The sequence below is a fragment of the Priapulus caudatus genome, unplaced genomic scaffold (genome assembly GCF_000485595.1).
Source record: "Priapulus caudatus unplaced genomic scaffold, Priapulus_caudatus-5.0.1 Scaffold1268, whole genome shotgun sequence".
NCBI classification, from domain to species: Eukaryota; Metazoa; Priapulida; class Priapulimorpha; order Priapulimorphida; family Priapulidae; genus Priapulus; species Priapulus caudatus.
This window is the reverse complement of record NW_014578329.1, coordinates 13,751-31,214: the sequence shown is the minus strand read 5'-3', so window position 1 is coordinate 31,214 and position 17,464 is coordinate 13,751. Positions and strand designations below refer to the sequence as shown.

The window sequence follows — 17,464 nt, the reverse complement described above, 5'->3', positions numbered from 1 at the left end:
GCAGGTAGGTGGCGCCGCGATGCACCCTCTATAACGGCATATCTCTCTCTCCGTGCGCAGCAGCAGTGAGACGGCGGGCACGACGACAAAGCGCCACCACGAGGACAGCAGTGACTCGGCAGCGGCGGCCGCGACGAAGCGTAGAAGGGTGATACGCGACGAGCGAGAGCTGCGCACACCTCTCGAGCGCGGCTGGCGGCGGCAGACTAAGATCCGCGCGCTGAGCATGTGTGGAGTGCGTGGCGACGTGCTGTACTTTGCACCGTGTGGTAAGAAGATGCGGACGTACCCGGAGGTGCAGCGCTACCTGGAGAAGCACCGCATTGCCGACATCAGCCGCGACAACTTCAGCTTCAGCACCAAGATGAACATCGGAGAGTTCCTGGACCCCCAAGCCGACGGTCAGGTGAGCTCACGGCATCACGCGCGGTGCCGGTCACAATGGGAGGGGTGGGGAGGTGTTATGTTGGAGGAGGGATGGGGGGTAGGGAGTTGTAATGTTGGAGGTGGGAGGGGTAGGAAGGTGTTATGTTGGAGGTAGGAGGATGAAGAAGAGTTCCTTCCTGTATTAGGTAATGCTGTTATTGTGAGACTAAGATTGTCTCACTGTGTGTGCAGGGATTCTTGGTGTTGACTGAGGAGGAGATCAGAGCTCGCATTGACGAATTCCGTGCACGCAAGATGAAGAAGAAGACCATTGGCAATGGTGTTGGAGCACGCGGTGGTGGCCATCGCAAGATGAACTGGAAGGGTGGTGCTATTGGACAGAAACAAGGTGCCCGTGGCAGTGAGTGAAAGGGCCCCATGCTAGCGCTTCAGTTTCGGGCTTTCATTTTTGTTTTGATGTGTTGTTTTGTTATGTATCACGTGAGGGGCCTTTTTATTATGATGGCTTTTCCTATGTTCTCAATAATGGCATTGTATTACCTGAGTTCGGGATGGACACTCTTGCAAAATATCTAACATCGAGTTTGTTTCTTGGGCAGAAATGATGCGCAAGGCAGAGGCAATGAGGCAGAGCAAGCACATGGCACAGCAGCGCCTCCTGGAGGCAGCGCAGGAAGCAAAGCGCATGAGAGGTATTCCACTATGCTTATCCCTCACCATGCACAACTGCTTACTCTTAGCATCTCTAGCTATTGTTCTACGCTTTCTAATTTATAACACATTAACCTCATTCGAAAAAAACCAAGCTCATGGAATCAATCTAATGTGAATGCCATATTTACTAGGCACCCTTTGCAATGAAATGTTCGGTAACATTCCTCCTTTGCTGTCTGGTAAATGTCTCACTGTATGTGACACATCTCATGACATCCCTCCTTTGCTGTCTGGTAAATGTCTCACTAGAGGTGACACATCTCATAACATTCCTCCTTCGCTGTCTGGTAAATGTCTTTCTGGAGGTGACACATCTCATGACATCCCTCCTTCGCTGTCTGGTAAATGTCTCACTAGAGGTGACACGTCTCATGACATCCCTCCTTCGCTGTCTGGTAAATGTCTTCTTGGAGGTGACACCTCTCGTAATGCTGCTACTGCCTCACGCTTGTTTGCACAGAGGAGGAGAAGAAGAGGCAGAAGGAGCATGTGCGTCTGCAGCGGCAGCAGGAGAAATTCTACCGAGCCGAGCAGCTGCGTCTAGAGAAGGAATACCGAGCCCAGCAGTTGATCGAGGTGAGTGCATGAGTGACACGCGCCATTCCCTGCGCGTGAGAGCAAGCTGGGAGAGAAGGACAGGCTAGTATAGGATAGGGGCAGAATGGGCGAGGGATAGAATCTGAATATCTACAGGAGTTATTTGGATTATACATGTGATCAGGCATGTGTGTTGATAGCCAGTGTAATTGGTGAAGGCGGTCCAAGAGGAGAATGGGCAGGAGGAGGAAGAGGAGGAGAAGGAGAAGGTGGAGATGTAGAATGTTAAAAGCATGTTGCATAGGATTTTGAGTGCAGGATCTTGATATTGTCCATAAGGAGAGCAAGTGACAGGAAGACTAGGTAAGGCTAGGTGCATGGATTTGACATCACGTTAACAAAGCTCCGTCCGTCCAACCACTTGCCCTCCACCCAGATGTCTGCTCGAATCTCCTGTTAAACCCTCATATGCTTACCACTGTCTAAATGCTGTGAGGGTTGCATGGGTGACAACCTTTACATGGAAACATAATCTCGTTTCTCAGTCCAAACTAAGTCCTGGCAGCATGGTTGATTGCTGCTCCGTTTTGTTACCGTTGTTTGGCTGTATCTTGCGAGAGAGTGGTATATATGAGTGTGGGCATTTGAGTAGTCTATTACTAGTTCATCTACTCACAAGAATTGTGATAGAATGCATGTACTTCAAATTGTTTTAGATAGCTTGCTATTTTCAGCAGTCTATTTAACTATAACTGATTTGAATGTTGTACAGAGAATATGATATGGTGTTTTTGCTCATTTCACTGGCCTGGGAAGTATTTCAAATCTTTTGAATAGTTTTATAGCAGTAAACTTTATCAATTTATTGTTTCCCGTTTTATCAATGGGAGGGCGGCCCACTTATTTCCACTGTAAGCGAGCATTCACAATAATTGATTCAGTGCTAAATATTGTTCTTGCTGTACTAAATAACAGTACTAAATAACTGCAGTAATAGGATATTTCCTCGCCAGAAACTAACGTTAATCAGCTGAACAAGTGAACATTGTTTGAAACAGTGGAACTTGGTCAAATCGTTGGCAGAGCAGTGCCCCTCCTCCCTTCTAAGTATGCATGGGAGTTACATTGCATGAGCTTCTGGTTGTGCCAACCCTGATGTTTGCATGTGTAGGCAAGGAAACGCAGACAAGAGAACATCCAGCGGGAGAGACTGCAGGACGCCATGCGCAAAGCACAGGTCGGTACCAACCACTGTCCTCTCTTCCTCTCTGCTCTCACCCCTCAGGATCGTTCGCAGCACCATGGCTGCTGGTCTGAGGTCAAGCCAACTGACCAATGCATGTTAGTCGCGATGGTTTGCGCGATCTTGGTGTCCGTGATTCGCACACGTGGGATTTTATACGTGTTCACTGCATGTTGCCATGCACACTGTCTGTAAAACGCTGCTGCTGCTGGTTGCTACCCTGTTCCAACTGGGGCAGCTGCTGTGTGCACTTGCGTGCGTCTGTGCGCTTGCGTGCGTGTGTGCGTAGGTGTGTGTGCATGCGTGTGCACCTTTAATTTCACTCCAGTATGAAAGGCTGCATTACAGTACTGGTAGGGTCCGATGTAAACTAGCTATGAATACACGAGTAGTTACACTTGAACAAACATTCATTCAATTCATTTCATCACGCCGTCAAAACATTCAGGACTGAAAACATGCAGCTGGTAAAGTGCAGCGGTGGAGCCTGGTGAATGAAACGTCATTGTATAGCAGCAGTTGGTTGTGTACGTAGTGGATGAATTATGTGCCCTTTTCTCGAAGTAGTGATTGTGTGTGGTTAGTGAAATCTCCTTTAATACCAGTTGCGTGGTCCGATTGAAAGGTCCTCAGTTTAACCAGGACGACAAGCTGCCTAACTTAACGACTCGGAGTTTTATCAATTACGTTGTTGCCTTTACGCAATCGTTAATAGCTGTAGTAGCAGTAATCCAGCTGTATACCAATGAAGCATTATTAATAAAAATGAATGCGTTTAGGAGCAAGCCACGCTGAAATCTGTCTGTGAGGCAATAAAAATAATTCGTCGTTATAATGTGCATGAACAGAATTCGTGTTGTTGGTGTGCACACGGAGATTCCAGCATCTGTATTGGCACATGTTCTATCTGTTTAGCAACGCACCTCTTCGTGCCGAGATTCTGTGATCTGCTTCTAATTGTTCGCCAGATCTTCGTCCAGTGGATATATAATTACTGCTGAGCTAGGTCTGCTTGAGGCGGCATTTGTATGGTGTTCGAATGTTGGCATCTAGTCATGACAGTGTTCCATCGTGTTGGATGGTGTCATGGGAAATATCACGATGTCACGATGAGAATAATTAATCATTTCGATATATGCTAATCACTATACGAGCAAAGTGTGTTAAATAACACAGCCTCTCATGTCAGGACGTATGTCAACTGATGTGTCAACTGGGGTTTCTCCCTCTGTGTTGTATCTGCAGGAGCGAGAGATGAAGAGGCAGCAAGCCGTACTTCTAAAGCATCAGGTGAGTGCATTGTCAGTAAACATTTCTAAGAAGATTTTCATCATAGCCTTTCATTAACATTTAGAGATAATTTATCCACCCTCATCCTCGGCAATTAGCTTTAGAAAGTAGTGATCATGAGCTTTATATGACTAATTATAGCTTTATTATTCACCGATGCTTTTTGTTACATAAGCTATATATATATATATATATATATATATATATATATATATATATATTATATATTATATATATATTTATAGTACCACTGTCATGTGAGTCTGTGTGTGTGTGTTGGTGGGCAGGGTTAGTGGGGGATTTCCTTGTGCTATGAGCACTCGGTAATGCAGCACAGCAGTGTTAAGCTGTGTGCATCGTGCTGCTTTCATTGCTGCTAGGAGCGAGAACGGAGACGACATATGCTCATCATGTTCAGTCTGGTATGTTAGTCCATGATGATGGCCTGCTCTACACGATACCCTGCCTACATTCTCCTCCCAGTCTCCTTGTAACCTGTCTTGCCTTTTCCAGCTAAAGTGCAGCAAAATGTTTGCTTTTCTATACAGGACTCTTCCCCTGTTTTTAGCTCACCTTGACATCGTCAAGCTGAGCTATTGCCATGGGTCGTCGTCCGTCGTACGTCCGTCCGTCCGTCAACATTTGGCTATGGTCAACGATAACTCAGGAATCGTTTGACCCACATGTTTGAAATTGGGTATAGTTGTTACTGCTATGCTCCCATATTAAACGTTCTATTTTGGAGCACGCCAGTCGACGTACTTTCGAGCCACGGCAATTTTTTGGCAAAAATGGGAATTGCCATCAGTCAGTTCAGGTTCAACGGATTTTGCTCATTTTTGGTATGTGAATGAATAAGGCCTATTATTATAAAATTATGCAAATTAGGTAGGGTGTGGCAATTATAGCATATCATATAGACACGCAGATAACAAACAGTCTGTGGTGTCACACTCGTCTGGTTCGTTTTACAAGATTTCATTGACAATATCTTTAATGCAAAATTCCTGCTATGAACATATTATGATTTATACTATTATTATTATATTATTATTATTTGATATAATGATTTATGCTAAGAAACATCAAAGCGGGCATAGCGCCATCTACCGTCACAAATTGTGATTCATTTTGGTTTATAAATTATTTATAATTTATATATAATATTATTTATTATTTTCACATGAAAAATTACACATAATTATCAAGAGTATATAATGAGGGTTCTCCCATATATACTCTTCATTTCTATAATGTACGTCGATGGTTACTCTGATAAAACTGACTTCTTCTCACTCACTCACTCATTTGTGTCATTTTTTGTGGTGAGCTACAGTGTCATTGACACTTTCATTTCCTTTCCTAGGAAGTGTATTTAGTGAGTTCATTGTTTCCTCGTTTTCTGACCAAAAAACAATGCATTCTATCACGACACACATGTTGTTCTTTAATTGGTAGATGTTTATATCATCTTGTGGTGGAATAAAGCTGGCAAAAACCCATTCCCTGCATGTGCCTTTGATCTAAATCTGTATCATGGTAAAGCTCATTCTCTACTATCCTTATTTCCATGTATCCCACAGAATTGCCGCCTGGTGGGTAATCTGTGCTAGGTTATATCATCTACGGTTTATCTCCTACTTCGTAAATATGAGTCCAATGAACTTTATTAAAGACGGAGAGAGTTATAGTTGATCATATAACCAGATCAACACTGTCGAATCACAGTAGAAAAAGCTTGAATTTTGCGATTACCCAATGAGGAAGAAAGAGTTTATCAAAATGGAATGACAAAAACGAAGAAGCTAAACTCGAGTGCATCATTTGAAGGTGGTACAGGTCAAAAGCAATGATCTTGGAAGATCGAGTGGTATGAATAGGCTTCATTAAGCAATAGGGAATGCCAATCTTCACCTGACCATGAGAAATTTGTATGAAACGTTATATGTTTTGCATGAAGAAAGCAGACACGAAGAGGAGACCAATCAAGTCAAGCCAAAACAACATTGGAACTATCATGATAGTTTTTGGATACCCATGGTTAGCATGGTTTTGATAACATTATTTTTGATTTTAGGAACGGGAGAGAAGAAGGCAGCACATGATGTTAGTACGAGCGCTGGAAGCAAGAAAAAAGCAAGAGGTATGACTATTTATTTTGGCAAAAAAATTTGCTTTGCTTGGTATGAGGATGTTATGTAAATTGGAATGCATGTGTGAGAACATGACATATTAACTTGATATTCTTCTCGCAAGTAAACTGTGTGGTGATATACGATAGGCCTGCATGTTGTTACCCGTCTAGCTTTATATCTGTGTGCTTGTTTAGGAAAAAGAGAGGCTGAAGGAAGAAAGACGTGTGGAGAAGAGGCACGTAAGAGAGCAGAAAATCGTAAGTGAATGCACTTTATTGTGAATCTTAGAATTTAAGCATTTTTTTCTAGATAGGTCCATATTTCCTTATCTGAAATCCTCAAGCCTAAAACAGACAGTGAAGACTTCTTTGGAATGGATGATCAGTATGATAAATAGTGTTATATATGTAACCAGAAGTAAGATATCGATATTATTATAATAATCTATGAACAGCTAATGTTATGAACGAAACATGCAGTTTGTAAATGATTCTATTTATTTCTTTGGTGATATTCCCTGTGATGCTGTGCAGTACATAAACTATGTTGGATGTGTGTTCTACAAAATAGATTACATGTTCTATGTAGTTATACCCTTTTTCTCTCTAGTCCATCAATGTCATGATAAGGGCTTTTTAAAAACACTGCTTCGTAAGGAAGTGCCACAAAGTTGGCAATTTGCCATACACGCATGAAAAACGCATGTAAACTGACTATGTCTAGCTTGACGACTTAGCAACAGTATTGCAATGGTGTGGTTATCCTGCACAGACAGAAAGGTCAATTATCGTCCGTGCTACGATCCATTTTTGATGGGATTCTGTATTTTATCGGCGAGCAGGAGCAGCGGAGGCTGGAGATAATGCGAGCGAGAGAGATGAAGAAGCCAGTCGAAGACATGCAGTTGAAGGAACCCAAGGTGCTGCCCAACCTCGACCGCATCCCAGGCGTGAAGCTGGCAGGCGAAGCCTTCGCTAACTGCCTCATGGTCATCGAATTCCTACACAACTTTGGAGACACGCTTGAACTCGGTGAGTTCTCAGAAGGGAAGGCGTCATCGTGGCTATGTAGCGTTATCCATGTGTGGTGTGCGGCTAGTACACGCACACGGTTAGGTACGGAATGTGACGTGAAGTGTTCGCTAGGATCCATGGTGGTGAGAAGTAGAGTAACGAGTAGTCGGTGGATGATATAGGTTATTAATGGCTCTCTCTTTTTCTCCCTCTCTCTATGTGTGTGCATGTGCGTACGTGCGTGCATGTGTGTGTGTGCGTGTGTGCGTGCGTGTATAATATTAGCTAGATATGTGTGAGAGATTCACTTCCTTGTGTTGGATACGTGGTTGTTATTACGTTTATACGTGGCTGTACAGTGTGGTTGTGCGTCGGCTTTGCTTGCAGATGATGAGAAGCTTCCATCTCTGAACACGCTACAGCTGGGTCTCATCAATGATGAAGAACACATCAGTGAACTGCTCGACACTGTCTGCATGCTGCTGCGCATTGCCCTGCGTGATCCAGGCATCCCATTGCTGCCTGAGGTAAGCTAGCACCCACTGCTGCCTGAGGTAAGCTAGCACCCACTGCTAACCTCATAACCTCATAAGTGTTAATCTTCAAAAGACCTGGGGACTATAACGAAGATGGAGAGAGAAGTGGATCAAGTCGGTAGATCCACACTGCGGATCGCAGCGGAAAATATTGTAAATTTGCCATTTACTAAGGATGAAGGCAGTGAGTTCCAATACGGAACCACAGAGACAAAGAAGCTCCTTAGAAGTTTGTAAATGCCGAAAACAGGGATCACGCCCAGATGAGCGGGTGCAGCGAACAGGCTTCATTAAGCAAGAGGGAATGCAAATTTTCATCTCACCATGATATATTTTATAGAAAGTTATGAGTTTTGAATGAAGAAAGTGGACACGAAGAGGAGGCCATTCAAGACGAGCCAAAACAACATCAGCACTATCATCATAATTTCTGGAAACCCATCTCGCAGCTTTATGCTGAATGGTGTCCAATTTAGAGCAGTTCTGAAGTCTATAGGGGCACCAGCCTGGCGAAGCATATTCTAATATGGGCAGAACCATAGTTTTAAAAGCTAGGAACCGAGTTTTAGAGTCAACAAAGCTAAGATTACGCTGTAACATGCCGAAAGATCGGGACGCTTTCTTACAAATATAGTCAACGTGGGCATTCCAGTGAAGATCGTTACTAATAATAACACCCAAATATTTGTAAGTAGGGGTAAGAGATAGATATTTATGATACAGCAAGTAAGTAAAAGTCAAGGGTGATTTGGAGCGAGTAATGCGAAGAATTTTACATTTTTCTGCATTGAATGACATACCCCATGATGTTGCCCACTTCTCAGTACGAGTAAGGACACTCTGGAGGGCTAACTGATCGCTCTTATTGTAGATGGTGCGGTACAGAACAGAGTCGTCAGCAAAGAGACGAATAGAAGTAGAAGGGTCAGTTTCGGCCAACAAATCATTTATAAAGCATAAGAACAGCAATGGACCAAGCACAGAACCTTGGGGTATACCCGATGTGACAGCGGCCACATCTGACATGCTGCCGTTAACACAGACAATTTGAGATCTATCCTTCAAAAAGTCAGAGATCCAATTTAACGTAGTAGTATCCAAACCCAAGTGACCAAGTTTGAAAATTAAAAGGTCATGAGGAACCCTATCAAAGGCCTTACTAAAATCTAGGAATACTGCATCAACCTGCTGAGATTTGTCAAGACTTAATGTCCAATCATGAAAAACGTTGATTAACTGGGTAACGGTAGAAAAGCCATGCCGAAACCCATGTTGATGATGGGACAGGATATATCATGCCTATCGAAATGGTTCATAATAGAGGAGTAGACTATATGGGAACATTTAAAGTTGGAGTAGGTGTTACACAAGAAGTAGAGAAAACCGACTTGAATTGATTACTTAGCAAACAAGCTTTCGATGCAGGGGACTCACAGGAAATACCATAACCACGGAGAAGAGATGGGATTCCAGTTTCCCGTTTTTTACACTTCATAAACCTCCAAAAAGGTTTTGCATCTCCATCTGCAAGTTTATAACAAACAATATCATTTAGAAAACTTCGATGGAGTTTACGATTTAATTGCGAGACAAAATTTCTTAGATTGCGATATCTAGACCAGCTAACGGGCGTTTTTGAATGCCTGGCCCTTTGAAACAAGCGATCCCTCTTCCTCATAGATTTCTTTAAGGAGGAGGACAACCAAGGGACTGAAGCCTCATTACGAATAACGTTACAAGGGACATAGGAGTTTACACCCGAGGTGATAGCCTGTTTAATTAGCAACCAATTAGATTCAAGGGATCTCTTTGTCGGATCACTGGAAAAGTATGAGGCATTAAACTCAGTAAAGTGATTCGAAAGTGCCTCTTTATCAGCCTTATCAATGAGAAGAATCTCACGAGTTCCTAAGTTAGCTGCTTTGACTGGAGAAAGATCTAAATTAAAGATGACACAACCATTGTCACTAATACCAGGGACCACAGATATAGATGAAACCAAATTGGGGAAATTAGTAAATACTAAATCAAGAATGTTGCTACAAGTTTCAGTACATCGAGTAGGCTGAGTGATAAAGTTGAGTCAGGGAATGACTAGTACACAAATCGAGCAGTTGACTACATAAATGAGTATCTCGTTGGCCAGTCACTGAATAGGACTGCCAATCAATTCCAGGCAAATTAAAGTCACCACAAATGAGTGTAGGTGGATAAGACTCATTATGACGAGAGAAGAAGACGTTCACAGAATTAGCGATTCCAGTGAGTTGATCAAATCCAATTCTTAATATTTAGCTTCACCCAAGTGAGTTCTGCTCCTGCTTCATCAAAAGAGGTAACTAAAGAGCTAGAAATGGACTTCTTAACAGCAATAAAAACGCCACCCCCATGACGGTTACGATCTTTCCTATAAACATTGAAGTTATCGGAAAACACCTCACTGGATGGGATATAGGGGTCCAGTTTAGATTCAGTGCCAAGAACAATATCTCAATAGGTCGTTAATTAGGTTGAGAAATGCTGGATTAGCATTACCTTTGATGCTATTGAAGTTACTCAAAAGGAATTTCAATTTATTCCTAGGACGAGAGTTCTTAGCAGTGCGTTGAGGAGGAAGTTGAGCACTGACGTCTTGGAAAGAAGTAGAGGCCTGAAGGGGGGAAAACGAATTTGGGTGGGACAAATCATCAATGTCAAAAAAACTATCAGAAAGGTTGGGAAGACCACACTGGGAATAAATCAAAACTAGATTTGGGGAATTAACATGTTCTAAGAATTTCACCTCTTCCAATCCAGAGCAACGGAAATAAAACCATGTAGGGCATACATCACAACAAATTGCTTTCTGATTGGAGCGACAGGGCTTCCAACATAATAATATTATGTGATATTCGTGTACGTACATCTATAGAAGAGCTCTTCTTCCATTTTCAGGCACGTACCATATTTGGGTCGTCGATTCTCGACGTGACCTTGGACCAGGACAATGTTTCGGAGCTTCTCAGACTCTACTTATGGTGCAAAAACAGCAAGACAGACGGGGTAGGTATTGTTTGCTCTTTCATGCCAAAAAGGCTGTTAGAGTGGCATCTAAGATGCAATGTATCTCGTGGTAACGTTATTACTCATGTATTTTTTGTCATGGTCACAAATGAGGTTATGTAGTATTGAATAGAGAAAGTTGAAACCTCAAATGATTTTTTTAAGTTTCTCTCTCATCTTTCTCATCTGAAAAGCATACGTGCATTCTCTCTTCTTGCTCGCAGTTTGTGAGTCTGTTAAAGGACCAACCTTTCACCGCCTGCTGCCCAACAGACAAGTCCGAAATACTCGCACTACTCTGCAATGATCTTCTCATGAACAAGAATGTTCTCAGGTATGTTGTAGACACGGAGAACTGCAGTGCTGCGACCTTTCACGTTCCCCTTTCTCACTCGTCATGGTCTGAACGTGGATTTGTTACAATAAGCAGTGGCAAGACACTAGCACCTGCTATAAGAGTAACTCGGCTTCGTGATAAATTCACGTCATTAATCTGTTCGTAGTTTCGACACAAGTATTCCCGTTGTCTTTGTCAAGCTGTATGAAATTGCTCGAGCCTGGCACCAGATGGCTGCAGATAGCCGATGGCTAACAGGTTAATTACACTGATTTATCATGAATAACATTTTATTGTCGTGAAATCAATTCAAATTATTTCAAGACTAGCATCAACTTAGCCTATTCTGCACTCGTGTAATTCCGCAGTCAAATTGATGAGAATCTGGAACAGATGAACACACTCAAGCGTGACAAGTGGGTGCAGGAGGGTGAGATAAGGAAGATGAAGGGTCTACAGGCGCGCACTCAAGCCCTCGCCAGCATGGACTGGAAGCCGCAGTGTCTCGATCAGCAGGCAGCAACAGCAAGCTCATCCTCGCAGCCTAACACGCCCCGCAAGGAAGCTGCCGCCGTAAAGCCAGACCACGATGAAGAGCCTGCTGATAGCAAACCCAAGGATGCTGCGACAGCAGACAGTGAGGAGACACGTGATGAGGACGGTAACCATGACGACGATGGTCACCTTGGTGACAAGGAAGAGGAGGAGGAGGATGATGATAAGGACGACGATAGTGGAAATGAAAGTGATGCTTCTGATGGATGCATTGCAGCAGATGACCCTGAAGAAGATGTAAGCTTAGTTCATTATTATTATTATTGTTATTGTGTTTGTTACTATTTTATTGTTTTTGCTGCTGCTGCCTCCTCTATCATTGTTGCCATCGTCATAGCTGTTGCATTCCTCTATGTGCCTCATTATATATTACAGCATCACTGCTATTGAGAATAAGAGTGTAATGTTGTCATTGCTGTGTTCGCAGAATGACAATGACAAGGATGATGAGGATGAGACGAACGATGCAAGCACGAAGTGTGCACAGGTTGTGAGTGAGAAGGAGCAGCAGGGTGATGATGATAGCTCAAGGCAGGCTGCTGAGGCCTCGGCGGGCAATGAGGAGGAGAAAAGCAAGCCAGAGGAAGCCTATGCTGAACCAGTGCTCGAGGCCGCCGACCCAGTTAAAATGCAAAAGAAGGTTGACAGACTATGCAAAGTGAGTCGAGGCTACTTCTATACTGGCGCATGTTTAGCGATAGCATGCGAACCTACATCGATAAGTAAAGTATATATAGATAACATTTATGATATAATTATTTTATCCTATTAAATAATAATAGTAGCTCTTACTAAAGATTTTCCTATGAATTCTAAATACTTGTTGAATGTAGCTGTCTTATCTGCTTGCTCAGCAATTATGGACCTATCTAGCTGGTGGGACTTACAGGGAGCTCTAGCCAATAGCTGTGGCTATAGGTCATTCTAAAAACTCATCAATGAAGAGGTTGGGAACACATGCATGAAGAACAGACAACGTATAAACTAATCAAGCTTGACCAACCTAACAACTATTTCCATGCAGAGCAAGGTTATGTCAGTCGGACTGATAGGTCAATTACTCGGGAGTGTAACAAAATTCTCTCGAAAAGTTCACGAAAATATCTCCATAAGTTTACCCGAGATAGATACTCAAGCACGAGTTAAATTCGATTGAAATTCATTTTGAATTTGATTCGCTCGCAGCAACACAGACAGATGAAGAACAAGCTGACTGCGGTGTGTCACTCGCTGCGTGCGACGTCGTTCGGGCAGGACCGCTACCGCCGCCGCTACTGGGTGCTTCCCTGCGCTGGCGGAGTCTTCGTCGAGGGGCTGGAGTCTGGTGATAGTCGGGAGGAGCCTCAGGTGGCGACGGGGAAGGAGGAGGGCGGCAGCGGCAAGCAGGAGGATGAGGAGGAGGAGGAGGCAAGCGTTGCTGTGAAGACGGAGGAGGACGACGACGAGGCAAGCAATCTCTTCCTGCAGAATCCGTGCGAGTGCGGCCGCTTCAGTGACTTCATGCCAGATGGCGCCGCCGCGCGGGACACCGAGGCGGGCAGTCTTTCAGCCGGCGGCGCAGGGCCGGCGTCCCCTGGTGGCAGCTACGTGGGCGTGCCGGTGTCGTTCCGCACCGCACAGCCGCTGAGTGCCGAGCAGCTACTCAGGAACCTGTCTGAACAGTCTTTCCAGCATCCGTGGTTCAGTGTGCTGCCTCGCTTCCCCTGTGACGAGCGCTCGATCACGCGGCCGCAGCCCTCGCCCGCGCGCCTCCCCGTGCCAAAGTACCGCGGCGGCGGGAGCTGCCGCACGCTGCGCATGCCCGCAGGCTGCGTCTACAACGGCGCGCTGCCGCCGCGGCCGCCATCGTGCACAGAGGGCGCCACAGGCACTGCCACCGCTCCTGCGAGCCCAGCGCATCAGATGCAAGTGCATAGCACGCGAGATCATGCCAATCCGAAGCCTATTCCTATAGGTAAGCTCCGTATAGGCCCGTCAGTCAGCCAACGTATTGTTACCGGGTGGCTTGCGTGCGTTTCCGTCGGCTTGACCCTGCCTATCATGCAGTAGTGTTAAACTGCCTATCAAACTGCATACAGTCAAACCTGTATCAGCAGCCACCTCTCTAGAATGACCACATATACAGGGATGAGATTCTTCCGCGGATCCGCAGAAATCCGCGGATTTGACAGTCCCAGGGGTCGATTTTGTGAAACGTCTAAATTCGTTGAGAAAATTGGGGGGGGGGGTTAACAATGTAAAAATTTAAATTATATACAGCACCTGACTGTAGAGTGTAGACAGTAGGCTGACAGCGAAGTATACAGTGTATCTGTTTTTGTGTACCAGAAAAGAAAATCCTCGTTCACAGGCTTGCAGTAGAGGGGCAGACATTTGAGGTAGCTGATCACGTAACGACCATGCCTGGCCTGGGGGCCGGGTTTACATGTTGCTGCGTGGATGTTGTGTGCATGACTATGCACTGATTGTTCCATTCGCATTGTTTTTTTTTATTCAAATCTCGTCGCAGCAAGGCAGCTTATGTCTGAGTAAAACAATGCAAGCGACGGGTGGAAACAGAAAAATATCATTATGTCTAGTCTAGACATTTAATAAAAAAACTTGCCCTATTTTCAGCCCCCTGATTTCCTATTCATAGTTCGTTTGTTCCTTTTGACAACTTGAAAAGGTGATTCAAGAGTCTCCTATAATGTGTTCAGAATAGCTTAGAATGCACTAAATTGCACCATTCTTTTTAAAAAATTACGGGGTAGCATGACCCCGGACCCCCCTAGCATGGCGATGACCTATGATCCTCGCATTGCTCGCTCCTCTGTTTGCTAATTTCAATTTCAGCTGAAAATTAAATTCTCCAATCTCATCCCTGCATATAGATGTAGATGTAGATGTAGGTTTAGATGGTGATATAGCCAGAGGATCATCCTGGTAAGAACTAGCTGTAATTGTGTTAGTGAGTGGTAGTGGATGCCGGTAGCTTATCGTGACTAAGCGTGTGTGGCACTGAGTCACGTGTTGTGTTATGTTTGGCAGAGATGCAGCGTGGCTGGTGGCGCATCACCGACCCCAACCAGCTGAAGAGTCTCGTCAAGTCGCTGCATGTGCGCGGAGTGAGAGAGCGCCACCTGCTGAAGCAGCTGCAGAAGCACATCGACTACACCTGCCAGTCCTGCAGCAAGGGCCGCAAGGATGGTAAACACAACGCAATGCTACTGTTAACAACGCAACTGCGTCGCGTTAGTTCTCACTACACTTCCCTATCATCCCATTAAAATGAAGTTCAATTATATTTCTCTGATCCTCGAGTGTTGACGTGTTTCAGGTTTGAACTGCACCCGTTTAAATATTTGTAATTCAATCAACTTTTCATCTTTTTTTCTTAAAAGTGCTCATCAACCTTATGTTCTACCCATTACTAGTCTCCACTTGCGTGCTCTTCCCATTGTTGCCTCCCCCGTGCTCTTCCCGTCAATAATCACCACCACCCCGTGCTCTTCCCGTTAATGGCCACCACCCCTGTGCTCTTCCCATTGTTGCACATCACCCAATGCTCTTCCCATTATTGCGCACCACCACCTGTGCTCGTCCCGTTAATGTTCAGCACCCCGCTGCCCATCTCCACAGTCACTGACCTGGAGATCACTGAGCGTGACCGTGAGATCTCCCAGAGTGTGACGCGGGCGCCGGACGTGGATGCTCGCGGCAGCTGTGACGCGGCGCGCTCGCACGACATCGAGATGGAGATCCTCACGCAGGTGGAGAGACTCGAGGAGCGACTCATTAAGGCCAGCATGCAGATCAAGGTAGCCGTGCGTCGCACCGACCGCGTGTCGCATGCGCAGTGAAATATAGGTCTGTAAGGATCACTCGAGCAGAAACGCCGAAAGTGATTTTTATAGACCAGTGTTATGAGACCGTTCTATGGAGCCGGTGTGTAACTTCCATTCATCTTGGGGCAGTCTCGTCAGGTGTGCATAATTTTGCTTGGATATCATCATGATTGAATCTATGGGCAGATTCTATCGATGTAATTACTGTTATGACATGTGGTTTGATATATTTAGTTTAGCCTCTATGTCTTCCTCAGATATTGCTGCTAAATCAATCAAGCTAGACCAGTTTGTCCATGTATTTTAAGCTTGCCCATTAAACTGTTGACTTTGCGGAACTTCATTGCTAAGCTTTGTTTAAAAACATCCTATCACAACATTCATTGGATAGAACTGCCTGTCAGTCATGTGAGGCACATAGATAAGTTACTGTGTCTTAGCTGTGTGATGTGTGAGTGTGTGCAGTTAGTATGTGCTGTGTGAGTGTATGCAGTTAGTATGTGATGTGTGAGTGTATGCAGTTAGTATGTGATGTGTGAGTGTATGCAGTTAGTATGTGATGTGTGAGTGTATGCAGTCAGTGCCGGGGTTGTGCTCACACTGCTCTCATCTTCACGTTCTTTCTCCATGACTAACTCTTGCCTTGCCATGCACACAGGGCTTCAAACTGCTGCCGAAGGCAACGGATGACCCCACCTTGCAATTGGTACCAAGGAAGCTAGGAGAGGAAGCCGAGAGTGTCACGGTGCAGTGCAAGGAGGAGGTGAAGGAAGAATCCACCACGGAGGTGGACTCTCCTATGGAGACAGACTCAGTGAAGGAGGAGGAGGATGCTGAGAAGACAGAGTCAAAACAGGAGGAGCCAAGCTCGGCGAGAACAACAGAGGATGAAGAGGAAGAGGAGGGGAATGATGATGATGAGGAGGGTGGTGAAGACACTGAGGAGGAGTCAGGCATGGAGGAGGAGGTCGGGGAGGAGAACAAGAGGAACGTTCATGCGTTTCAGGTTGCCGTGCAGCGGCTGCAGATGTTTGAGGCGGCGATAGAGCGACGGTATCTCCTGCCTCCCCTCGGCAGCAGGTTTGTGACACACTTTCATTGGTGTGCTGCCAGACACATAATAAATATTTGACCATTACAAGTCTAGTGTCATAGCTTTATCATGACTTCCGTTCGATGAAAGGCTTTTGCCATTTTAGACGTAGGATGTGGTAACTATTTATCATGTGTCTGAGAATGGACCCCATGGACCCCCATGGAGCCCTAGTACTTGCTAGAGTTTTTATAAAAATGAAAGGAAACAATAAAAAATATCAAAACGAGTGCAAATCATCTTGTAGTCAGCCGCGCAACCCTTTTCTGTTAAGAGAATTTATTTTCTGGCAAATGTGACTGTTGTGCCTTTCCCCTTCTAACTTTCTCTCACTGGCACACGTGCAGTGGCGAGGGTATAACAGGCATGGAAGCAGTCCAGAGCGTAAGCCTGTGTGTGTGTGTGTGGGCTTGAAGCAGCTTTGTTAGAGTGAGCGTGATTACTGCTTGCAGGTGCGTCGATACAGGCAACAAGACACCACCGCTAGCATCGCAGAGTGTGGAGGAGGTGGAGGTGTCGCCAGGGCTGGCTGTGTGGAGGCAGGCACTGGCCGTTACTACTAACCCTGCCCAGCTCTACATGTGCCTGAAGTTACTCGATCAGTGCATAGCCTGGGACAAGTCCATCATGAAAGTGGTACGTATATATGACCTGAAGGGCCCACTAGCACACACGCACATGCAGTCAGACATGTACACTTGCACGCACGCACATCTTTGTTGTAATCTCTCGGAAGCATACTGGGAAATGGGCAT

At 45.0% G+C, this 17,464-nt stretch overlaps 1 protein-coding gene across 1 annotated transcript in view; it reads left to right on the top strand.

Annotated features, from left to right (window-relative positions):
• LOC106816043 (bromodomain adjacent to zinc finger domain protein 2B-like) overlaps positions 1 to 17,464 on the top strand; it is a 33,555-nt gene that overhangs the window by 10,340 nt on the left and 5,751 nt on the right. Inside the window, exons 11-29 of the mRNA XM_014820588.1 lie at positions 61 to 406; positions 619 to 787; positions 987 to 1,079; positions 1,562 to 1,677; positions 2,810 to 2,875; positions 4,118 to 4,171; positions 6,249 to 6,314; positions 6,501 to 6,563; positions 7,148 to 7,337; positions 7,707 to 7,846; positions 10,790 to 10,897; positions 11,122 to 11,231; positions 11,603 to 12,026; positions 12,217 to 12,447; positions 12,975 to 13,743; positions 14,820 to 14,978; positions 15,411 to 15,589; positions 16,275 to 16,696; positions 17,162 to 17,345. Coding sequence (XP_014676074.1) covers positions 61 to 406; positions 619 to 787; positions 987 to 1,079; positions 1,562 to 1,677; positions 2,810 to 2,875; positions 4,118 to 4,171; positions 6,249 to 6,314; positions 6,501 to 6,563; positions 7,148 to 7,337; positions 7,707 to 7,846; positions 10,790 to 10,897; positions 11,122 to 11,231; positions 11,603 to 12,026; positions 12,217 to 12,447; positions 12,975 to 13,743; positions 14,820 to 14,978; positions 15,411 to 15,589; positions 16,275 to 16,696; positions 17,162 to 17,345 — 3,889 coding nt within the window. The remainder of the gene's footprint in view (positions 1 to 60; positions 407 to 618; positions 788 to 986; positions 1,080 to 1,561; positions 1,678 to 2,809; positions 2,876 to 4,117; positions 4,172 to 6,248; positions 6,315 to 6,500; positions 6,564 to 7,147; positions 7,338 to 7,706; positions 7,847 to 10,789; positions 10,898 to 11,121; positions 11,232 to 11,602; positions 12,027 to 12,216; positions 12,448 to 12,974; positions 13,744 to 14,819; positions 14,979 to 15,410; positions 15,590 to 16,274; positions 16,697 to 17,161; positions 17,346 to 17,464) is intronic.